The 26,075-nt window shown below is 41.1% G+C and overlaps 1 protein-coding gene across 2 annotated transcripts in view; it reads left to right on the forward strand.

Annotated features, from left to right (window-relative positions):
• Nucleotides 1–26,075, forward strand: part of LOC118820498 (gamma-aminobutyric acid receptor subunit beta-2) — a 158,532-nt gene that overhangs the window by 68,055 nt on the left and 64,402 nt on the right. For both annotated transcript variants that reach the window (XM_036588859.1, XM_036588860.1), the window contains exon 4: nucleotides 15,747–15,967. In XM_036588859.1, coding sequence (XP_036444752.1) covers nucleotides 15,747–15,967 — 221 coding nt within the window. The remainder of the gene's footprint in view (nucleotides 1–15,746; nucleotides 15,968–26,075) is intronic.

Genomic DNA, 26,075 nt, shown 5'->3' on the forward strand with positions numbered 1-26,075 from the left:
ATGCTTATAGGTGTATGCTGTATACCGGTAACCAGTGCATGTAAGGGCCCAGCTTACGCTGCGGGCCGCCAGCAGAGGGCGACGGCGGCAAGGTGCCATAAATTCAGGAAACTCCAGTTCCCAGAAGCCCTCCTTTTTAACCAGAAGCCACATCAGCAAACACCATGTATTCTGTAAGGTCCAGTCCCATTTCACCTCTCGCCCCTAACAGTAGGGTGTCCTGATTCCTGTTGAGATAGAGGGTAGGGTGAAGTGTTAGGGCTACATGGCCCTCTGGAGGCCTTGTAGAAAAACCGGCAGGATGGCTGCACAAGAGACCAAAGAAACCCACAAATGTGAGAATTTTCTCTGTTGAAAAAATACAGTAACCACTGTTTTATCTTAGTTTAATGTCGTTTCAGTGTATTTTGGTCATTTTTATCATAACAAGCATTAAAAATCACTAGTAGTGCTGATGTCTCAGTAGCTGGCTAGCTAAACTTCCCGTTCCACCTTAAATTTTTAACTTTTAAGATGAAACGGGAAAATTTGAACGAGAAGCTGGTGAATATCTGACTTCAGCTTCGTATCACTAAAGAATTAGTGGTGGGTGATAATAAATAATTGCCCCCCTCTTTGAGCGTAATGCTTATAGAGGTGTACGCTGTATATAGGTAACCAGTGCATGTACGGGGCCAGCCTGCACCACCGGCTGCCAGCAGAGGGCGACGGCGCCGAGGTGCCATAAATTCAGGGAACTCCAATTCCCAGAAGCCCTCGGGCTGATTAGGCCCAACTTGGCACACCTGTGGACTCCTCTACTTAAAGCTGTGGCAAACAGCAGCACTTTGTCACACCTTTGTAGAGGGGTGACCGGTACGGTACTCAGCCCAGGTGGGAATTTAGACAAAAAGGAAAAGAAAAGAAAAGAGGGTTGGAAAAAACAAAAAACAAAAGAGAGAAATTGCCCCAAAACTACTTAAAAACCAAAAGAAGGCTTGAGCGAGAAACGACATACAAAGGCGTTTGCTCCTCAAAGAGCAAACAGGTGAAACATCACGCTGACCTTCCTCTCATGATCACAGAGGAAGTGTCTTTTGTTTTCTGATTCTTTTATTTCACTCTTCTATCTCACCCTTTGTTTGAGCACACTGCTGTCAGCACCCCCTTTGTTTTACCTTTTCCCACCGGTGTTTATTCCCATTCGTTGAGGTGTTTTTCGTACAATCAGTACATTGGCGGTTCGAGTCTGGCTCTGAGCCACCCCAACGGGCACAACCACCATATTCACACTCCATTGCCTCAATCAAATCATTTAAGACCCTTTCTTACGGGTTTTCCTCTCTGCACTTGGGTCCGGCTCCCTGCCGTCACGTAACAGTGAAGCTGTTCGTTCACTTTGTTTTTGCTGCCTATCATTGTACAATCGTACATAATAGGAGCTTTAGTGGGACATAAGCGCTTGGTGGGCTTTCTTAGGCTAATCATGTGTGCATTGTGAAGGCAAGACCACATAAAGACTCCTCCCCCCCCCTCCTCAAATCGGTCAGTGAAAGCCATCGTGGGTTGTCCATGCTGTTAAAAGGTTGGGATCCTCTACACTAAAATCACACTAAACATGTAGACACTTCAGAATCGAGCTCAGGTTTGAAATGATATGCAGCAAATGAAAGACATGCTACTACAGGTACATTGTTTACACACCTGACAACACTGCCGGGAGTCTCCCGCTGGGTTCCTGATTGGTAATTCCTCCCATTAATCACCTGATTTAATAGTGATACTAATCAAATGGTTGTTTCTCAGTGTCTGTGAGGGATGTGTGTCTTGGTACCTGGCAACCCAGTCTGGAGGCAGAGCTGAGCGTGTGCGAACGACCCTGCCTGACGTCACTCGTCACTCACCCCCTCAGCTCTGCTCAGTTTGTCACAGGAAATGGATGAAGCGGCTTCCAAGAAGAAGAAATATGCTTCCAAATTTCAGTCTATTTGGTGTGAGACCTCCTTTTTTACCAGTAGCCTCATCACACCATGTGTTTTGTAAGGCCCAGTCCCATTTCAGCCCTCGCCTCTAACATTTAACTCTACTACTTGCGCATCCACGTGGGTAGGGTGTCCCGATTCTTGTTGAGATAGAGAGGGAGGGCTACATGGCCCTCTGGAGGTTTTTCAGAGACTCCGAACAGAGAGTTATGAGGAAAAAAGAAAAACCGGCAAGATGGAGAACAAGAGACCAAAGAAGCACACAAATGTGAGACTTTCCTGTTTAACCTCTTTTTTTCTTCAGGGTATATTTTGGTTTTTCCATCTTAATTTACATGACCAAATCAAAAGGCAAATTATTCTGTAACTGCATGAAATAAATGTGAATTATTTTATTTATTTATTTATTTTTTGTAAAAGTCCCCTCAAATTAACAGAACATGTTTTATGATCATACACATTGCTATATGCTTACAGTTTACTGCTGAAAGCCAAAAATCTTAGACGCTGTTTGTATTATTTTATAAAAATAATGTTTACAGAGCAGATCACTGAAGAGACGCCGTCTGTTTATAGTTTATAGCCTAGATTTGAGGAAAAATGGGTCGACTTTCAGTAGAAAAATAAATTGTGAGTTCAGCTTCTTTAATTATAAGGGTTTAAAATTACATCACCCATCTATTTGACTGGAAAGAAGACAGTTACAGCTCTGATACGACACCCAGCTTTTAATGTAGCTTATGAAATATGAAAGTTATGAAGAATATGAAAGGTTGAAAAGGTTAAAGAATTACGATAATCACTATCATCTGAATTTTGGTCCTTTTCTTCATAACAAGCATTAAAAAATCACTAGTAGTGCTGATGTCTCACTAGCTAGCTAAACTTCCCGTTCCACCTTAAATTTTTAACTTTTAAGGTGGAATGGGAAAATTTGAGTGAGAATCTGGTGAATATCTGACTTCAGCTTCATATCACTGAAGAATTAGGGGTGGGTGATGATAAATAATTGCACCCCTCTTTGAAGGCATATGATGCCCTAAATGTAACTAAAGCCCAGCAGTGAGGAGCTGAACTTTACCCTCCTCTGCTGTCACTGCAGACTGGCAGGGTCGCCTACAGAGCAGCGCTGGTAGCTGTTAATGAAGTGATGCTCTTTTTATTTGAGGGTCTCATTTCAGAGGAAGATTTCAACCACTACCCTGTAACTCAGTTCCAAGGGGCAACACTCAAAAACAAGGAGTAGGGGTAAAAATAAGAAATGGGACTGGGGCTAAAATATATCGGGTCACATTTATTGTAGAGCATGCTGGGGAAAACAATGGGCCTCATTCACCAACCGTTGTTAAGGCGAAATTTCTTCTCAAAACCCACTTACACAGTTTTCAGGAAGACTCTGACTCACCAGTGTTCTCTTATGTGGGATTGGTTAGGCAGGAACAGAATCTACACACTCAAGAGCACAAAGGTGAGAACAGTTCTGCGCTTTAAGAACACGTCATGAACCTGACGCAGACTTTTTCTTAGGATCTTTATCAAGAACACATTTAAGAACAAACTTAAAGATATTGGTGAACGACGCCCAAAGTTACCAAACATGCAAACTATGCTAAACACAGCCATTTTACATTTTTTGCGAATAATGTGTGCTTTTTTAATGTATTTTCCTATGAGCAGTGAATTTAAGCCTAATTAAAGTCATTTTACTTCCACGTCCTTGTATTTATTCTGTTAATCTGCTGTGTGGGGTTATATGAGGGTGGGGGCATTGTGAGTAGGCCATTTGCTGAAAACCTGGAAAATCTCCCTCTTTTTCACAGCCTAAAGTTGGCAGGTGTGTGTTTGTTAATTAGTGTTGGCTTTTGCAACAGTTATGCCAGCTTTACACCAAATGACCTTTCAAGCAAGTTCCAATATCAGAATGAAATCATGAGAGTTTTGCTGGAGTTGCATCGCGCTGGCGTCATCTTGATCGTGGAGTGTGAGGAGGTCAGGGCGGCCGTCTTAAGTCAGTCTTTTTGAAGCTGCGATAAAATCAACTGTGTTGAAAGTTTATCGCAAGTTGTAAGTCTTGGCTCATGCAAACAGTGACGTGCCAGAGAGAAATGTATGCATGAGAGCCTGAAATCTGCTCCACTTTAAAACAATCATATTAACCTAAAATGTAAACTGACTGTTTTAATACGCATGTGAAATGTGCAGAGGACTTTACTGATGGCTTTACTGAATTATTGATTTTGCTTTCTGTTACAGTGATTTTGGTTTTTTATGGCTTAGTTCATCAGCAGTGCTGAATTGCTGCATGTTTGATGTATAAATGATGTATAAATCCTCATATTAACTAAAGTAACTGTACTTTTTACAGGCTAATTATAAAGATTCTGGGTGATGATCTGTCAGAACATACAGTTCTACAGTGAACTGGGCTGAGCCTCAGATCTTTACACGCCCAGACAGTGTATCTTCCCATTTGTACCACTACAGAGCAGAGAAGGAAAAAGGTTCCCCTGCTGGTAAATTCCCACCAGGTGCATGATGGGAAATGATGTCAAATCTAATGGCAGTCTTGCAAATAGTGACCCTGCGAGATCCCCAGTCTCTGCAGAATCACAGTCTGTGGCTAAAACTCTGACACTGTCTTTAGGTGTGAGAGGGCCTTTTTAAAGTCTTTTAGTGTACGGTTAGCACTGCTTTCTTCAGTGTAGCATTACTTTCTTCATGGGCTTTATGTCAGTAAAACTAAGGTTGCTGGTATTTAGCATGGTGTTGCTGATTCACTGTGCTATGTGGTAAAGATTTACACTGACTTCTCCACGAAGGAGGAGCTGTCTTCCTTCCTTTCTTTCTTGCTTTCTTTCCTTCTGTCGTTCTCCCATCTGACCACAGCACATGGATGAACACAGGCGAGAATAACAGTAATTTGCATTGCGGCTCCTCTGAGCTTTCAGCGCTTTTCGTATTCCACCCTTCTGGCTAACACAACACATCACCGCACCACATTGTCCCGCCTCTCTTAAAGGTGAGCTGAATGACAGACTGCTACAATAGATCTGCGATTCGTGGAGAGACTTGTTCAGTTATTCTGCTTCTACACTGCAAAAAATAGTTTTTTTGCAAGTGGAATTCTCTTAAATCTAGTCAGTTTATATTATCTTTCTCAGTTTGGGATTGTTGGAAGCTTATTATAAGATTAGACTTATTTCTGGATGTGTTTTACAAGTTTTAGGTCATTTTAGTAAGTAAAATAATCTCACTGGATTGTATTGGAAGATAATTATGCTGATTTCAAGTGGAATGAGAATTTGATTCAGTAAAGTCACTTAAAACAAGTACAAACTAGAAATGAGTCAAATTATCTTGTAATAAGATTACAACTATCCCAACATGAGAAATATTAGATATCATCTAGATTAAAGATGATTTCACATGCGAAGAGAAGACTTGCTGTGTAAACTGTGGAGCTTAATTCACCTTTTATTAGACAGTCAAGCTCAGAGCTCACTTTTAATGAACATGTGAAAACGCAGCTCTTTAGACTTTAATTCAAATTCTACATCTCTTTTTTTTTTTTTTTGTATGTATCTCTTAAATCTGATCTGTGCCATTCTTTTATGATTTTAAATTAACTGTTTCTTTTATTACTGTTCAGCTTTATCAGCTGTCCGTCAAGCACTTTGAGCTGCCACTGGTATGAAGTCTATAAATAAAAAATTATAAATAAAAAAATACTATTTTTTTTTAAAAATAAATTTATTGCATTGCATGAAATTAGCTCATATTCACTGTTACCTGCATTTTCCTTTCTGAAAAACACACAAGTTTCCTTTCGGAAGCTTGATCAGTGTTTTCAGACAATGTTCAGAGATTTCATAGAAAATTTTGTAAAATGTCTGAGAACAAAGTTCTGATAAAATTCTACTTAAGTTAGATTTTAGTTCATGTCCAGAATGAAGTTGTAACTAATAAAATCCACACCAAGAAAGAAGCTTAAATATAGTTAGTGTACAGATGCAACACATTTTTTTCAAGAGGTTTCATATTGTTTGTGTGTGTGTGTGTGTGTGTGTGTGTGTGTGTGTGTGTGTGTGTGTGTGTGTGTGTGTGTGTAAAAATGACTTGTTCCAAAAACTTTTTGCATAGAACAGTTGGTTTGTGTTTTGCAGTGCACATTGTAAATTTTTACTGGATTAAAATAATAATACTGATTCTATTAATAAAGTAGGTATTGAGTTTAAGCAGTAGTGGAGCTTTAATGAGAACTTAAAGGCAGCTTTGGTCCTGCAGAGTGAGTAAGACTGGAGCTGACGCAGCTCCTCTCCTGAGACGGGAAAGTGTGGGACCAGAGATGATTCATATAAATTGTCCAAAAAGGTGTATAAACACGGCCTTTCTCGTTGTCACATGGACGTTCCCCCCTAAGGCAGCGTCTAATCCACAAACAACCTCCAGCTCTGCTGTATCACTAAAACTGCTCTGAATACAATAGATTTCCATTCAGCTCCTGGTAACATCAGCATTTTCAGAACTGTAATACCAGAAGCTATGAAATGTTCTGCTTTTGTTGATTAGGGCCGTAACTTTTGAAGCTGTGTCATCAAAGTCCTAACTTTTTTAAGCTGTTCCACAAGTCAACATGCGCAGGAGAGCAAACGCAGTATAACACCTTTTAGAGAAAGAAGGTTTAAAACAGATTCAGTGCAAATTGTTTCACCTATGGACAAGAATTATTCAGAAGGCAATCTACCACTGATCATTTTGATGACTAATTACGTTTTAATTGAGTTCTAATTAGTTTTAAAAGGCCAGGCAACACAATTGAATTAAAGATTCCAGAATACTTTACTAGAGAAAGATAAACTGGAGAGCCTTTTAAAAGGTGTCATTAGATTGACAGCAAGCCAGCAGAAGCCTGTTTTGTGAATGACCATATTGACCATCCTGTCTGGTCGATTTTTATTATTCTCAGTGTTTTTTAAATGTTTGACATGCGTTACAGCTTTACAGTGGAGACGGGAGATTAACTGGTTCATGTGAACAGCAAGAACAGCTGAGCTCTGTAATATGATGGATGATGTGAATTGTTTCCAGTGCTATCTTTGAAATCCATTTAAGACCATCCATCACCCAGAAGCATGGGAAAACACCATCGTCCAGCCTCCACCATCCAGCAGCCTGGGAAAACACCATCCAGCCTCCACCATCCTGCAGCCTGGGAAAACCATCACCCAGCCTCCACCATCCAGCAGCCTGGGAAAACACCATCATCCAGCCTCCACCATCCTTCAGCCCGGGAAAAACATTAACATCCAGCATCCGCTATCCAGCAGCCTGGGAATTCAAGGGGATAGTACTTTCTCTATCGACACTGTCCCTCTGCATTCACACCACAGAGCCTTGTTTTTTGCCTGGAGCTCGCTCTGCGCTATGATGCTCATTAGCACAAAACATTTGACAGCCGTCTCCACTGAGCAGACGCGGGACAGGGTGACCACCGTTATCTCTGTGGTTTTATACAGCACCCCGCCAACTGAAGTGCAGAATGGATGGTCACATGCAGAGTTTCTCGTAGCAGCAAATCGCCAACAAGTATCCCACTAAGAAAAACCAGCCAGTAACCTCACTGTCCTGCAGGAGCGAACTCGGACTGCTGCGAGGGACGAGATTCAGAGCTACTGTCACTTTTTAACAAGTGTGGCTGGTCACTAAATTCTACAGCTGTATTTCTGTTTGTTTTCCTGAAGTTATGACTGATGGTCGCTGTTCATCTGGTCCAGAATTAGTTTTATTGCCTTCCTTTATACCTTTTTATATGATTACTGACTCGACATTTGATCTAATGTGTCACAACTTGATAAACTGTGATTTTGTTACACATTGTGATTTATCTGACAGGTAATGCTACAAATGAAAGTGCTTCATCTCGACAATCATTTGGGGAAAATTCTCTTTGGTGTGAGTCTGAATTGAGTCTCAAGTCTCTGAGGTGCGAGTCCTGCTCGAGGCTCGAACATCTGAGGTGCAAGTTCGATTTGAATCCCAAGTCTCTGAGGTCTGAGTCAGAGTCAAGGTATGAGTCTCTGAGGTGCAAGTCCGAATCGGGTCTCTAGAGTGCAAATCTCTGAGATGTGAGTCAGTTGAGTCTTAAGAGGTGCATGTCTGAGTTTAGTTTCGAGTCTCTGGGTGCAAGTAAGAGTTGAGTCTAAGTTGAGTCTCAAGCTTCTGAAGTGCAAATCAGAGTCGAGTCCGCGTCGAGTCTCGAGTCTCTGACATGCGAGTTTGAGTCAGGTCTCGAGTCACTGAGGTGTGAGTCTGAGTAAAATCTCAAATCTTAATTTATGCTAAACCTGCTTTACTATTTATACAGATTTACTATTTTTAAAGAATGTACTGTTTTGCGGCTTCACCTTCCTTTTACTTTCATTTGTGTTTATTCAGTGAACCTCTATGTAAGCAACAAATACATTTTATCAAATCATTTATTCAGTTCTGTAACTTGCTAAAATGCTAGATTAGCTGCCTGGCTAGGTAGCATATTATCCCAAAAAAAGAACCAACCTTTTGTGGCTGTTTTTTCTTTTTTTTTAGATATCTTATCTTATAAAATGCACGTTTTGCCAGTTTATTTAAACACCATTTTATTATATGCATTTTATGTTCATGAGATTGAAGTTTTAAACAAAGGATACCAAAACTGTTTTTTCAGCCTATACTGCACTTGACACTGCTGCGAGCTGTGAAAGTATGACATGGCAGTTAATCGGTTGTTTATCGGTTATTTGTGTTTTACTACAAATCATCATAAGAAGGGCCATTTTGCCCTTTCAGTAAAAATCAAACCACCTTGGGAGCCACAACATTTTCTGTCCATGTTACCATCTTGGCTGTAAATATGTCTCAGTGTGTGCTGATGTACTAGTAAGACTAAAAAATATAAACGAAAACAGACTCACTTTGCTCTGCTTTAAGCTTTAGCGCAGCTATAGCCGCTTTTCTCACATCTCCAGCAGGAACCTTTTCCTCGAAAGTAGAACAGTTTCTTGTAAAACGTCTCTCAATGTTTGGTTTTCTACAATGTTCATCTTAAATCTCTCTCTATGCCGTTTCGTTAGCTACTAGCTAGGCGAGACTGGTCTGTGTTGCTATGGTGACCAGCAGTCTGCGCTGATCTTCAGGGTCAAAGGGTGAATTAGCAGTTCTACATTAACTCCAGAGTTTAAGACCATTTATTGTTAAACTGTGTTGATCAGCAGAGCTTTATTTTACTGTAAAGGAGGATTATTTTATTTTTACCTACTAATCTAATTCAGCTGTGGAGCCACAACAGGACAGTAAAAGAGCCGCATGTTGCTGACCACTGCTATAAATGACACTAATCAGCTGGTTGGTTTAGCTCACCCATGATATGTTGTAGGCTAAAGTATGGCTTGTTGATTAGCTATCTAATTCAGTGCCTGTTAGTCCACATGCTCTTATTCCATTCAGTAAAGTATTCCAGCACCTTCCAAACTCCAGTTTGAGGGGCTGGGATGGTTTGTGAGGTCAGCGCAGGTTTGTTGTTGGCAACACGTGTCTATGTACGTATTTGAGGACTAAGAAGAGACAGACCCGTGTGCTGTGCAGAGAGAGAGTCTAACTTGGCTGCTCTCTGAAAGCCGGTCTCGTATTGCGTGGGATTTCGTAATGGTGTTTGTTTTTTTGGAAGGCCATGAAAATGAGAGCACGCCGTTCTGCAGGTACGCAGCGGGGAATTTCGTCATGGCCTCCGAGGCCTGCGGCAGCGACATTCCGGCTCGGTGCCTCTGATGAATTCTTCACAGCATCTTTTATCTTCCTCCTTCTGAGCCACATCAGCAGACCAGACCAGCAGAGCTTTCTGACGTTATTATTAAAACCGCTAGCACTATTAGCATCACAGTGTCTGTTTCTTAGGCTAATCTCGGGGACTTTAATGGGAAACAATTTACTCAGCGCAGCATTGATGAGGTTTATAACAAATCAAGTGAAATGTGCTAAATGCTTCACTGTTCGCTGTAGTGGAACAGAATTACGTTTGATTCAAAGGCCTGTTCTATTAGCGTTCGGCCTATCGCAGTTGATTTAATTCGGAAACAGACGTATAAACAGTTCAGAAGTTAGTGATTTGGGTTCAGGCTGAGGATAGGAAGAATAAGGATTTGTTTGGATGTCCCACTGGCGCTTTGGTCTTTACTCTTTTCCATGTTTTTAGCAAATGTTCTGTATTTCTCAGCTGTTATCCAAACAGGCCCTTCAGACGCCTTCGTTCTTTACTACCTCCAAACAGAAATCTGCAGGATTTTCACAAAGCTTTGAAAAGTCAGTGCATTGAAGAAACAGTTCCAGACCTGGAGTTGTGTAGTAAAGTACCTGAATAATACCTAAAGATTTCAGTAAAATGATTACAATATTTTCGATTTAATTAAATTTTATTGTCTCTGCTGTGAGACTAATTATGTAAGATTGTTTAGTGAAATTCACAGTGCAGTATCAGATTGCATAATGAATCATTTGGCTAACTTGGCTAGAAAATACAGCTAAAATTATTATTATTATTTTTTGGAAAAAATGAAAAGTATCTAGTAAACACAGTTACATTGACAATGTTCTGCCACATTGTACCATGTCAAGATACATAGGGGCTGAAATATTACTCACAAATGATTCAAAATATAAAGTTTTCGTAATATCTGTGCAATATGTGTAATATCGGAGGTTTCTGTGAGCTGCCCTGTTTCTGATCACTGTGTAAAAGATGCACGAGGCTTCTTTTATTGTTGGATTGTTCAGAGTAATCTGGAACATTTTAAGTGCTTATAACAAATAACTGTCAGTGTTAGTTTGAGCTTTATGGCTGCAGTCTGGACTAAATGTGGTCAGTAAATGAAGCTGCAGGTCAGTCAGAGAAGAAAGGCTCTTCAGCTTTAGCTAACTACGTTAGTGTAATGCGGCACAGTACGGCACATTACACTAATTTTACAGTACTGCTGCCACCATCAGGTGAAGGGAAGAACTGCAGCGTATTGGCTGGATGGCCACTTGTAACACATTCTAAAACAGAAGCCAAGGGCCCATTAAAATCTATCCATGGGCCACATTTGGCCCTGGGGACTGACTTTGGACACCCTTGACCTATTGTTTTGTTTGACGTTATCTGTCAGCATTGTGACAATGTTGTGGCAACGTTGTCAGTACGTTGTCACAACCTCCTAGAAGTTCCATTACGTTGTGCATGGAATTTTGCTTTGTTGCAAATAGGTAGTCACAATACTGTAACAGCATTACTTAATTATGATGTTGTGACAATGTTGTGACGGTGTTGTTCAGACAACATAAACAGCACCACCTTTTGACACCGTTGTAGCAGTGTTATAAGAAAGTAGACAACGTTGTGACAGTGTTGTGTGTTTTGCTGGTTAAAGGTCAAACTGCTCCCTTCTTTCATCCACTTCACAGATCAGTATTCGTTGAGATGGAACATAGTGCCGATGCAACCCGACTCATTGTGTCATTTTCTGACGCTCGAAGCTGGTGTAGATATCTGTAGAGCCTGTTTGTAGACATGGTTAATTACCCACTCCTAACAGAACAGATGGCCAGGAGCACATTATGGTTTCGGAAAAAAAATACTGGAAAAATACTGTAAAAACTAAATGGCTTTGTAGCTTAAATATAGAAAGCTGTGTAATTTATGCTTAAGTGTTTTTTCTACAGCACAGCTTAAAACTAGAGTTTAACATGTTGTTCATTGTGTTATGCTGCATTGTATCTCTCAGCCCCATCAGTTTGACAGAATTCACAATGTTCTATAGTTTTCTCACTGTAATACCACTTTTAAGTACAAAGAGTTTGATCTGTGAGACTAAATCCACCAGGATTAGCATTACTGAGAAACAAAGTTAAAGCTGTAAAGTTGTGTTGCATTATGCAAATACAGCGTATAGTCTTTGGGAATCCCTGTGGTGTCACCCAATCCTGACTGCTTGCCCAGCCATAGAGCTACAGGCTAATAAATATAAAAGCTTGCAGTAATGTATCTCTTGCCTCAGTCAAAGAAAACAGAGAATCTAGATAGAATCAATCTATTTCTGTGATTGGTTGAGAACCAAAATGTATACAGAATGTGCATTTTAGTCTCTACCGGGGAGAAGATCTTGTGTTGGAGTTTGTTACATTTGTATATAGCCCAGCATTTTTTTCCAGAGCGAAAATCTGCATTACATTCTTCCCTTTGTAACGTTCACAGTATGTACACAATCAAGCACATAGCCATGCAGTCTCCATAGACAACCACTGGCAGTGGAGGGTCGTACTGAAGAGCTCAGTGACTTTAACGTGGCACTATCATAGGATGTCACCTCTGCCAGTTTGTGAAACTTCTGTCCTGCTAGATCTGCCCCGGTCAACTGTAAGTGTTTATTATTGTGAAATGGAAGCATCTTGAAGCAACAACAGCTCAGCGAAGCGCTAGACCATGCAAACTCTGGGTCCGCTGAGTGCTGAAGTGCCCAGTGTCTATCCTTTGTTGAATCACTAAAGAGGTCCAAACTGTCTCTGGAAGCAACATCAGCACAAAACTGTGTATTAGGAGCTTCATGAATTGAGTTTCCATGTCTGATCAGCTGCACACAAGCCTAAGATCACTATTGCAATGCTAAGCGTCGGCTGGAGGGGTGTAAAGCGCCGCCGCTGGACTCTGGAGCAGTGGAACCGTGTTCTCTGGAGTGATGAATCAGCTTCTCTATCTGTCAGTCTGATGATGTATCTGGGTTTGGTGGATGTCAGGAGAACGTTACCTACCGGAATGCACAGTGCCAACTAGAGCTGGGCGATATGGACAAAAATCTGTCGTGGGAGAGTGGGAGAAGTGTCTGGTGAGCTGTTTTTTACCAGCTGGAAAAGCATGGCTATTTTGTAATAGTCATAATTTAAGAAAAAACAGATTATTTTTAGCTGGTGCCGAGCGCTCGGCTAGTTTAAGGGGTGAGCCGCAAAATATCAACACCAGACAAACAGAGTCCTCCTTTTAGGTACGTTTAAACTGAAAACAGTGCTTTTGTGTCGTGTTTGATCTACAGTATAATTTACTTCGTCGTGTCGTGCAGTGAGGAAGCGCTGCATCACGTTAGCCAGCTGCTAAAAACTGCTAGCCTGGAAAGCTAGCGCTCTCACGCTCTCCAACGCCTCACAGCTTCCTCAGTTTACTTTCGTTTAAATCAGGGCTGTAATTAACATGAACCCACTTCTTTCTTTCACTTTTGTTGCTTTGGAATGCACTCATACTTAAATATGACTGTCCGAGCGCTGTAACAGCACTGTAGCTGTGAGGATTGTGATTGTGATTTAACGCTGCTAAAGCTGGTTAGGATGTTAGGAAAGAGGTGAGTTCGCTGTAGGACAGTACAGTTACACCACTGACCTTGTCACTCACACTCAGTCATAGGAGAGCAGATCGCTGGTCGCTCCACTCAAACAGGGAATGTATAACTCGCGTTGCTAAAGACTCATCTTACTCGTGGCCCCCTCCCTCTCTAATCATGTAGAAAAATTTAGAAGTGCGCCCTCTCCTGGCGACAGCACAGAAGTGTCGCTTTCCTTGCAGTAGAAAACGCCACCAAGGCTTTCGCTGAATGTGGAGGTGTGAGAATGGTGTATTATATCGAACATTTATCGAACATGTCGTATCGCTCTATTGAGGAAAAGTTATCACGATACTTATCGTTATCGTTTTATCACCCAGCCCTAGTGCCAACAGTACAGTTTGGTGGAGGAGGGATGATGGGCTGGGCTGTTTTTCAGGGTTTGGGCTCTCAGTTCCAGTGAAGGGTGATGTTGATGCTGCAGCACAAAGACATTTTACACAGTTATCTGCTTCCAGCTTTGTGGAACAGTTTGGGGAAGAGCCTTTCCTGTTCCAGCATGACTGAGACCTTGAGCACAAAGCAGCTCCATAAAGACATGGAGTGACCAGTTTGGTGTGGAGGAACTCCAGTGCCCTGCACAGAGCCCTGACCTCAACCAACTGAATACCTTTTTCCAACATCAGTGTCTGACCTCACAAATGCTCATTTGACTGAATGGACACACATTTCCACTCCAAAATCTTGTAGAAGCTTCTCAGAAGAGTGGAGGCTGTTATAGCCACCAAGGTGGGCAACTCAATATTGATGCCCATGTTTTTGGAATCGGACGTCCAACAAGCTCATATAGATGTGATGGTCAGATGTCCACATACTATCATTGTACAGAATGGTTAAAAAAAAAAAAGGTAAAGCAGTTTGAAGTGATCACACGGCACATGAAAGAGAATGAAGGAACGCTAATTTACATTATGCAAAGTATGTAAACTATCACAGTGTTCCATAATATTAATTATTGGTCCAAGGCTAATGTTTACCTCAGACGCACTGGTGATTAAACCGTTCATTTTGACCGGATTGTTCCTTGAAAAATGCCAAAAAAGACCAAAATCATTAAAAAGCATTTCTACATGGAGGGTTTTAGGAGAACAGAACTCCAGCTACTTCAAACTCTGCTAAAGGCTGCCCTCAAACTAATCTACACCTCACAGCCACTCAAACTCTCCCGTCTAAGTTTGTATTCTCTTTTATTCTCTGGGTTTGAGCAGCCTGCGTCACTGAATATTTCACTCCCTCAGAACGGTTAGGGAAGAATCTCGTGGTGTTGAGCACGCGAGAGAGAGCAGCAGAGACACGCTGTATTACATAACGATCAGCAGAGCCGTCCTGCAGGGGCTGCGGGAGACACAACCGGGGCACGTGCTAAAAGGGCAGCGGTTCAGTTCTTTAAATACAGACACGTCTGTGTACACGCCTGCCCTTACCCCAACCCCCCCACCCCCCGTCCAGAACATCCACAACACATCTGACGTCATGCTTTCTTCCATAGGTATGTCCAGACTTCCCTTTTAATTAATGAATTCAGCTACTTTAAAAGGGGAATTCCACCAACTTTTCCCAAATTTCTGTTTAACTCAGTGTGTGAGATGTAAACAGAGTGATTCAGAGTGGTTTGGTGTGAAATGGTTCAGATGTCTTTACAGTGGTGCTGATAGGAACCAGGGGTCGCCATGACTACAACACAGATATAGACATTTTATTTACTATCCAGAACCACCAGTGAACCTACACGAGTCTTCTGAGTTTATATGGAATGTTGATGATGGAAAATAGTGGAACATCTGAAATAATAAGTTTTCTTTGGGGACTATTTTGCCTCACAGCGCCCTGCATGTATCCCTCCACCATGAATGGAGTTTAAGTTCTCTAAACTATCATAAAACAGTGTCTCAGTCATCAGGCAGTGAATTCATAACCATTTCATGTAGGAACTTTCTGTGAGGGAGCTTTTAGAGGTGGACGTCTGGTTCCTATCACCACCACTGTGAACAGTTCTGACTCGGTAAGTTTATCTAGAACGGAGCGTTTCACACCAAACCACTCTGAACTGCTCAATGTTTAGGTGAAGTTTCACTTTAAGGGTCACCCATTGCTGATACAGATTGTATAATCTCCTTTGAAAAGTATTGACCAATAGAACGGGCTGCTTTGGAGTGTTGTTGTTGTTGTTGTTGTTGTTGTTGTTGTTGTTGTTGTTGTATTTGAACTGTCTTCACCTGATGTGCTCTCTTCTGCTTTTAGCTTCATCTGATATTGAAGTGAGTCTGAAAGGTGGTGCAGGAAATCCTAGAAACTCTCCACGCACTTTTCTCTCCGTTTGTGACCTTTGTGTCATTGTGTTCTCTTCCAGGATTACACGTTGACGATGTATTTCCAGCAAGCTTGGCGGGACAAGCGTCTGTCGTATTCCGAAATTCCTCTGAATTTAACCCTGGATAACCGGGTAGCGGATCAGCTGTGGGTTCCGGACACGTACTTCCTAAACGACAAGAAATCCTTCGTTCATGGAGTAACGGTGAAGAACAGAATGATCCGGCTGCATCCGGACGGCACGGTGCTGTACGGGCTCAGGTACGGATTTGGCTATAAATTCACCAGCTGCCAAAAACAAATTTTGATGTTTGTTTGTTTGTTTGTTTGTTTGTTTGTGAATTAATCAACTAATAATTGATTTTAATGGCAGAAAAGTGGTCTGTAGATGTGTAACAATAAAACCTTGGACAACAATTCTGATAATCTGAGGTTCGTGTGAGCAAAATTACCACCACAGAAAAAAAAGGAAACGTGTTTATTTGTTTAAAATAAATATATATATATGTAAATTAACATTAGAGCTCTTCAGGCTGCAGTGTCATTTAACTAGTTCATCATAGTTTCTCAACACTTTTTAAACTGACATTAGGTAACACATTTTGTTTACATAAACAACACATGATGTACTACATTAGCAACTGTATTAGTTAATGTTGTTTCTACCACCCCAATTCCAAAAAAGTTGGGACGCTGTGTAAAATGTAAATAAATGTAAATAAAAACAGAATGCAATGATCTACAAATCTCATAGGCCCATATTTTATTCACAATAGAGCATAGAACACATATCAGATGTTGAAAGTGAGACATTTTACCATTTCATGAAAAACATTAACTCATTTAGGACTTGATGGCAGCAACACATCTCAAACAGTTGGGACAGGGCCGAGTCTACCACTGTGTAGCATCCCCTCTTCTTTAAACAACAGTCTGTAAACATCTGGGAAGTGAGGAGACCAATTACTGGAGTTTTGGGAGAGGAATGTTGTCTCATTCTTGTCTGATGTTGGATTCTAGCTGCTCAACAGTTTCTGGGTCTTCTTTAACGGATTTTTCGTTTCATGATGAAATGTTTCCTATTGGTGAAAGGTCTGGACTGCAGGTCAGTTCAGCACCTGGACTCCTCTTCTGTGAAGCCGTGCTGTTGTGATGGATGCAGTATGTGTTTTATTGTCTTGCTGAAATAGTCAAGGCCTTCCCTGAAAGAGACGCTGTCTGGATGGGAGAATATGTTGTTCTAAAACCTCTATGTACTGTTCAGCATTGATGGAGCCTTTCCAGATGTGTAAGCTGCCCACGCCATAGGCACTAATGCAGCCCCAGACCATCAGAGATGCAGGCTTTAGAACTGTGCACTGAGCACAAGCTGGATGGTCCGTCTCCTCTCGAGTCCACAGGACACGGCGTCCGTGGTTTCCAAATAGAATTTCAAATTTTGATTCATCTGACCACAGAACAGTTTTCCATTTTGCCTCAGTCCATTTTAAATGAGCTTTGGCCCAGAGAAGACGGCGGCGTTTCTGGATCGTGTTGACATATGGCTGCTTCTTTGCATGATACAGCTTTAACTTGCATTTGTCGTTTGTACAGTGAACTGTGTTCACACAGTGATTTCTGGAAGTGTTTCTGAGCCCATGCAGTGATTTCCAGTACAGGACCATACCTGTTTTCAATGCGGTGCCGCCTGAGGATCCGAAGATCATGAGCATCCGTTATTGACCGTCGGCCTTGGCCCTTGCGTACAGGGATTTCTCCATATTCTCTGAACCTTTTGGTGATTTATTATGTACTGTTGATGGTGGAAAATCCAAAGTCTTCAAAATTTTTCGTTGAAGAACATCTTTCTTTAATTGTTCCACAATTTTTAGACGCAGTTTTTCACAGAGTGGTGAACCTCTGCCCATCTTTGCTTCTGAGAGTCTCTGCCTCTCTAAAAGGCTCTTTTTATACTCGGTCATGTGAGTTAGTTGCAAATTGCTCCTCCAGCTGTTTTTCATTAGTATCACTTACTTTTCCAGCCTTTTGTCGCCCTGTCCTAACTTTTTTGTGATGCGTTGCTGCCATCAAGTCCTAAATGAGTTAATGTTTTTCATGAAATGGTAAAATGTCTCACTTTCAGCATCTGATATGTGTTCTGTGTTCTATTGTGAATAAAATGTGGGTCTCTGAGATTTGTAGATCATTGCATTCTGTTTTTATTCACCTTTTATTTACATTTTACAGTGTCCCGGGTTGTATTTTAAGTGTTGACTAACATTAACTTATGTATCTGTTAACATTTAAAGAACACAAAATACTACATTAATAGTGGTTATTATGTTAAACAAACAAATAACAACTGCATTAATTCACATGAACGCATAGATAAATAAAGAGTCAGTAAGCAATGTTCAGTAATAGCTTAAATGGCTATAACTTCATTTACATGTACAGCATTTAGCAGCGCTCTCATCCAGAGCCACTTTACAAAAGTGCTGTGTTGTTAAGTACTTATGTTAGTGCTCACTTAAGTGCTGTATAAAAAGACGGTCTTCAGTCTGTGTTTGAAGACCATGAGAGACTCTGCTGTTCGGACAGCCTGGGGAGGTCCACCACCTGGGCTCCTGGACAGAGAAGAGTCCTGATGCTTGATTTCTATGCTATTATAATGCATAAGCAGTAGCAGAGTAACCAGTTACATTTACTCATTTGTAGTTTTCTGCGAATTTCCAATTAATAAAAATGTTTCAAATAATAACTCATTCACCTCATAACTCTTTATCCAACAAACAGCTTTGACACTTCCTTTAGTCCCTTTTTGTGTGTGTGTGTGTGTGTGTGTGTGTGTGTGTGTGTGTGTGTGTGTGAACACATCTGCTATCATTGTGAGGCCTACATGTTCTTACATTGATAAGACAATGTGACATGAAGCCAGCTTCAGCTTCGTCCGTTTACTGACCGTTCTGTTGGTGGAAGGTAACGTGCTTCCCTGAAAGCTCAGTCAGACCTGTATGTGCTGACTTTATGCTTCATTTAGGACTTTTTACTACTTCTTTCTTTTTCTTTCACTGTCTGCTCACATGGGTACCACACTAAGTGAACTGCTGCCCTCTTCAGGTTAGGCTGTTAACTATTTTATTCTCAATTATGTAGAATGAATCCACTTTTCCACTGTATGGTACGTCTTGGCTTGACTTGACTCACTTTTGGTACCAGCTACTTTGTTTTCCACGGCAGATATAGCACCTCCTTAATGCAGCTGGTCGTCATAGCGACTCCACATGAAACTGCCGAGACAAATGTTGTTCAGAAGAGGCTGATGGCAGCGAGACAAAAGACTGCAGTTTGGAAAACACATCAGACGAGTTTAGACGACGAGACGGTTCTGGTGCTCAAAGGTGACGCAAAAGGCTACGCTAACCTGGTAGCTAACTTTAGCATACGTGTTTAGTGATTCTCTCCGACCAATCAGCGGTCTTCAGCGTTTTTGCCCCACCTTCTGGTATCAGCTCAGCTCAACGGAACCTTGGCAACAATACCACACTCTAAAGGAACTACATTTCTTGGCGGAATACATTTCAATGTTGATTATTATTAATAATAACTTTAATTATGTTCTGAGAAGTTAGCATAATTTAACATTTTATGTTGGCTGCTGTTTTATTAAAGCAATAAGCCGCTTGAGGCCGTGTGTTCCTGCGATTTTATCCCGAGGAAGGGAGTTTTACTCGGCTTCACGTCGTGCCTAAGAACACCCCATCACAGTAACCCACGGCCTCTCGTGGCTTATTGCTTTAATAATTATATATAGACAGAAATGATTTGTTTGACCAGAACAAATGACCTAAAAAGCCATTTACACTGTTAATCATGCCTTAGTAACGCATCAGTATCAGCTATTAAACATGACTAAACATCAGTGAGGATTTATTCAGTGCATTTTTAATGGACCTGATTTAAACTAATCCTGTCTAAAGCCGTACTGGAGCTGGAATCATTTTAGCAGAGGAGTCCAGTATAAAAGGGTTGTTTGCATCATGAAAGTGTTCCTCAGATTGATGGAGAATGTGCTGTAGATGGTTCTATCTAGAACCTTTTTGAAAAGGGTTCTATATAGCACCAGAAAGCCTTCTTCTATTGTAACAAGCCTGACATTGTAACCTCAAAAGAACCCTTTTTTGGTGCTATATAGAACCCTTTTCAAAAGATTCTATACAGAACCATCTATAGCACATTCTCCATCAATCTGAGGAACACTTTCATGATGCAAACAACCCTTTAATCATTGAAAGTGTTCTTTTAAATGTTTGTGGTTCTATATAGAACCATTTTCTTTACTAAAGAACCCTTGAAGAACCATCATTTTTAAGTGTGCATGTAAAATTTGTCACATTTTCAAAAAACGCACCATTCACTGCAGAAATGGTCTGTTTTCTTTACTAGAACCCTTGAAGAACCATAATTTTAAGTGTGTACTACAGCAAACGCTTTCATTTTATAAAAATAAGGGGAAAAAAACGTTTTTTCATGAAATCAAAGTAATGGCAGGGGAAAAATATGGAAAGCGGTGGGGTAGGGTGGGGTGAGTGTTGAGAGGGGGCTTCCTATCCATAAAGGGGGCTTAAAACTAAGAACTCTTGAGATTCTCCTCTCCTGAAAAGCAGTCGGTCTATATGATTTGATATGTTCTCACCGCAGTAACAGTGTGTAATTAAATCAGTCCTCCAGCTTTTATAGTTTCCAGCACGTAACATCTTCAGCTCCAGCTTCCTGTTCCGACTCCATCTGTTCTGAATGTGTTATTGATAGCGAAGCTCCTAATGAGCGCGTTACTGCAGCACGATTTCACCGCCAGCCCGTGATTAGCTCCGCACGGATCCAGCGGTGGGCTGTATACGGATTTGGAGCTGCTGCAGGGGGCGTGCAGTCAGACCCGTCTATATGACCTCTCCGCGCTTCCCTCTCTCACTGTATTAGCGTGTTAGTCGGACGTTAGGACGCGTTAGCGCTCGGTTGGTTGCTGCTGCTTGTGTGGCTGAAGTTACGTAACCGTTAATATCCCCTCCTCTGGAGCGATTATTAGCCCATTGTTTCGCCGGATGATTCATCGATTTTTAATTGTTCCAGCCAGAAGCGCCGTCATCTCTGAGGCTGTAAAGCTATCAGTTATTACTGTGTGGACGTCTGAGCTAATCTCAGATCTCTGTGGTGAAGAACATCGGCTTCAGATTGGCTGGTTACTCAATTTGACCTGAGCTTGGGTCATTTTAGAAATGTAAACGTGTTTAATTATGTAACTGTTTGCTAACTGTATGTAATTACAGTTGTCCCAAAAAAGTTGGGACAGTGTGTGAAATGCAAATAAAAACAAAGTGGTGGTTTTTAAATCCACTGTGAGCTGTATTTACACCAGAACAGTACAAAAATATTTGTTTTATGTTTAATCAGACTTCATTGTAGTTGTTTAGTAAACATACATTCATTCCGAAAACTCCAGCAGCACTGATGTTTCTGATCCACTCATACCAGCACAACACACACTAACACACCACCACCATGTCAGTGTTACTGCAGTGCTGAGAATGACCCACCACCCAAATAGTACCTGCTCTGTGAGGGTCCATGGGGGTCCTGACCACTGAAGAACAGGGTAAAAGGGGGCTAACAAAGTATCAGAGAAACAGATGGACTACAGTCTGTAACTGTAGAACTACAAAGTGCACCTATATAGTAAGTGGAGCTGATAAAATGGACAATGAGCGTAGAAACAAGGAGGGGGTCATTGTGTGTGTGTGTGTGTGTGTGTGTGTGTGTGTGTGTGTGTGTGTATACATATATATTCAAACCAGGCTAGTCGCAAGGATTCACACCTCCAGCTCCACTCCAAACTCCATCTATGAGGGCAGCCACTGGCTCATGAGCTTGTACATCTGTAAAAGCACCATTAACACTGAAATGTACTAGATAGCATTTTTCAGTTCTGCTCTAAATGAGCTAAAATTGTCACTGCCGAAACATTTGGTAGAGTTATGATTGTTTTGGTAGTGACAAAATGGCATTTTGAATCATTAGTTTTAATAAAATAATCATAATTAAGTTACAGAGTCATTCAGAGCAAAGTCTAAAGTTTAGTCTAGTTTAGTCTAAAGTCCAAAACAGTTAAAAGTCCCAAATGTGTTTCAGCTCTGACTTTGAACCAGTTCTGATACCATCACAGATCAATAGTCACACTTCTTAAACTACAGTAAAAAGCACAAACTCATGGGGAATTTCACTGTTTTTTATTTTAATTCCAGCAAAATTCATCAGTTAAGATGTAAACAGAGTGGTTTGGTGTGAAACGCTTCATTCTAGAGAAACTTACCGAGTCAGAATTGTTCACAGTGGTCACCACCACTGGGAACCAGACGTCCACTGGGAACCAGACGTCCACTGGGAACCAGACGTCCACCTCTAAAAGCTCCCTCACAGAAAGTTACTACATGAAATGGTTATGAATTCACTGCCTGATGACTGAGACACTGTTTTATGATAGTTTAGAGAACTTAAACTCCATTCGTGGTGGAGGGATACATGCAGGGCGCTGTGAGGCAAAATAGTCCCCAAAGAAAACTTATTATTTCAGATTTTCCACTATTTTCCATCATCAACATTCCATATAAACTCAGAAGACTCGTGTAGGTTCACTGCTGGTTCTGGACAGTAAATAAAATGTCTATATTTGTGTTGTAGTCATGGCGACCCCTGGTTCCTATCACCACCACTGTAAAGACATCTGAACCATTTCACACCAAACCTCTCTGAATTACATCTCCAACATTCATTCATGCAGAAGATTTGCATTAATGATGAGTTTCTGCTTCTACTGGACATGTTCTAGATTGTATCGCTGTCACAGTTCTGAAAACGTGCTACGAGGGAAGAAAAGGTGTGACGAGCGTCACAGTGATTAAGCGAAACATGCTTGTTCTTACTCAGTGTCATCACCTCATTCATATTAACGTCAATAACATCTGACGCCTGTCTTATTATGGTATTTAGAGACAAAACCTCAGGCCGAGTGTTAGTCAGATGGTCTTTGGGTAACTTAGTGAAGGGAACGGACAAATAATGCTAGCACTTTATGTGTGAACATGTGCTAGCTACAGAAAAAAGAGGATAAATGAGTGGAGAACATAAAGAGTGCAGATTCTTATTACTATTAAGATTCAGAGAAATCCAGAGAGAGTGAGTGAGAGAAACAAAACGAGATGATCGGGGGAGAGAACGAAGAAACGACACTCTTTTTAGGACTAAGTTCTAGACAAGTTAACTACTAAGTATGCAGTATAAACTCCAAAGTACTAGATAATTATTTTGGGTAATGTGCTTTTAAATCGAACTGTATTACACTGAAATGCTCCAGAGGTTGTAGATATTAACTGGGTAAGTGTGAAGTACAAACTTCGAAGTACTAGATAATTATTTGGGTAACGTGATGTCAGTCTAACTAAATTACACTGGAATGCCCAACAGGTTCTAGATATTAACTGGGTAAGTGTGAGGCACAAACTTCAAAGCACTAGATAATTATTTGGGGAACGTGATGTTAATCTAACTAAATTACACAAACAGGTTCTAGATATTTATTGGCTAAGTGTGAGGCACAAACTTCAAAGCACTAGATAATTATTTGCTTAATGTGACGTTAATCTAACTAAATTACACTGGAATGCCCAATGGTTCTAGATGTGAACCATGTAAGTATACAGTACAAACTTCAAAGTACTAGATAATTATTTTGGGTAACATGCTTTTAAATCTAACTAAATTACACTGAAACGCTCAAAACGTTCTAGATATTTATTGGCTAAGTGTGAGGTACAAACTTCAAAGTACTAGATAATTATTTGGGGAACGTGATGTTAATCTAACTAAATTACACTGAAACAGGTTCTAGATATTAACTGGGTAAGTATGAGAAACTCCACAGCACTAATTATTTTGGTAGTTATATGATGTTTATATGAGTTTTATACAGTCTGTATCTGTTTATTCTATAAACTAAAGTGAACCTGGGCTGTAAAAGAAAGTAGTGGTTCTGACTGTGGTTCTACTGGGTTCTTGCTGATTACTGCAGAAAAATCTTTTTATTTTCTTCCATTTTACTCCATATGACTCACTCGCTACTTACAGGAGTTTCTGATTTCCTTCTTAAACTTCACTGTAATGTCACGTTTTATTGTGTGTCTCTATTTACCACCTAATTACTTCTGATAATTATGATATTTCACTGTGACTTTTATCAGCTTAATGCATTATATGGCCAAAAGTATATGACCTACAACCTATATGAGCTTGTTGGACGTCCCATTCCAAATCCATGGGCATTAATATGGAGTTGCCCCCATTTGCGGATATAACATCCTCCACTTTTCTGGGAAGCTTTCTAGAAGATGTTGGAGAGTCTGTGGGAATTTGTGTTCATTCAGTCAAAAGATCACTTGTGAGGTCAGACACTGATGTTGGACAAGAGGGTCTGGCTCACAATCAACGTCCCAGTTCATCCCAAAAGTGTTCAGTGGGGTTGAGGTCAGGGCTCTGTGCAGGGCACTGGAGTTCCTCCACACCAAACTGGTCACTCCATATCTTTATGGAGCTGCTTTGTGCTCAGGGTCTCAGTCACGCTGGACCAGGAAAGGCTCTTCCCCAAACTGCTGACACAAAGCTGGAAGCAGATAACTGTGTAAAATGTCTTTGTGCTGCAGCATCAACATCACCCTTCACTGGAACTGAGGAGCCCAAACCCTGAAAAACAGCCCAGCCCATCATCCCTCCTCCACCAAACTCTACTGTTGGCACTGCATTCCGGTAGGTAACGTTCTCCTGACATCCACCAAACCCAGATTCATCATCAGACTGACAGAGAGAAGCTGATTCATCACTCCAGAGAACACGGTTCCACTGCTCCAGAGTCCAGTGGCGTCGCTTTACACCCCTCCAGCCGACACTTGGCATTGTGCATAGTGATCTTAGTCTTGTGTGCAGCTGATCAGCCATGGAAACCCATTTCATGAAGCTCCTGATGCTCGGTTCTTGTGCTGATGTTGCTTCCAGAGGCAGTTTGGAGCTCTGTAGTGAGGGATGCAGTATAGATGAGCTATTTTTACCCCACTCTGTGAGTTTGTGTGGTCTGCTGCTTTGTGGCTGAGCTGTTGTCGCTCCCAGACGCTTCCATTCCACAATAATAGCACTCACAGTTGACAGGGGCAGAAATTTCACAAACTCACTTGTGGCAGAGGTGGCATCCTATGACAGCCATGTTTAGTCACTGAACTCATCAGTACGACCCTCTACTGCCACTGTTTCTCTATGGAAACTGCAAGACTATGTGCTTGATTTTATGCCCCTGTTAGCAATGGGTGTGGCTGAAACACCTGAACTCAATAAATAGGAGGGATGTCCATGTACGTTTTGCGATGTAGTGTATCTAGAACCTGTTAGTCATGTCTTGGTACTTATCATTTACAGATTGCACTACACACTTAGTTAATATCTAAAAATAACTTTGGAGCTACCCCAGCTTAAGGGGAGAGAGAGATAGACAGAGAATAGAGAGAGAGAGTGTTGGCCACTCCTCTGCAGTGTAGGGAGAGATAACATTTGAGAATGAGTTCAGAAATTCTGACTTCGTTTCATCTGGCTTTCGGGGCGTGTTGGAGATTATGCAGAACTCGTGAGCGCATATCTCGCGTTCCATCTGCAAATTTTTAATTATATTCAGTGTGACTAAAGTCAGCGATAAGCGACACCGCCGCTGTGTACAAACACATTATGAATATTCAAACTGCCCAGTTCATTTATTTCCCATCGAGCTGCCAAATCCACCCTGCAGTTTTGTAACGGTTGAGCGTAAAACAAACACGGCACGTTTTCTGTGTCAAGCTTGTGTATTTATACTGTTTCTCAATGACATTCATGGCGTCTCCTGGTGGCAGATTTAACTCTCCGGGCGAGTGATATTCTGAAATTCAATTCACTCGTTCAAGGACACTCGACTCCGCTCAGCGGAACAACAGCAGAGTTTGTAATTGCCACTTCAGAGAGAGGCCAGACGAACTGATAAATAAGAGGATAGGAAATCAGTTTAAGTGAATGGCAGGACTAAAAACACGTTTATTCAAACTTTTATTCACCAAAACCAGCCTGACCTGTGTTGGCTGGCCATGTACTGGCTGTGTCTTTAAGTTCTGCTCAAAATGAGCTAAAATTGTCACTATCGAAACAGTCACTACTGAAACATTCGGTACAGTTTGGTAGAGTTATGATTGTTTTGATAGTGACAAAAATGAAATGTTCAATCATTACTTTAAATAAAATAAACATAATTAAGAGCAAAAGGATTTTA

This window comes from Colossoma macropomum, unplaced genomic scaffold (genome assembly GCF_904425465.1).
Source record: "Colossoma macropomum unplaced genomic scaffold, Colossoma_macropomum, whole genome shotgun sequence".
In the NCBI taxonomy this organism is placed as follows: Eukaryota; Metazoa; Chordata; class Actinopteri; order Characiformes; family Serrasalmidae; genus Colossoma; species Colossoma macropomum.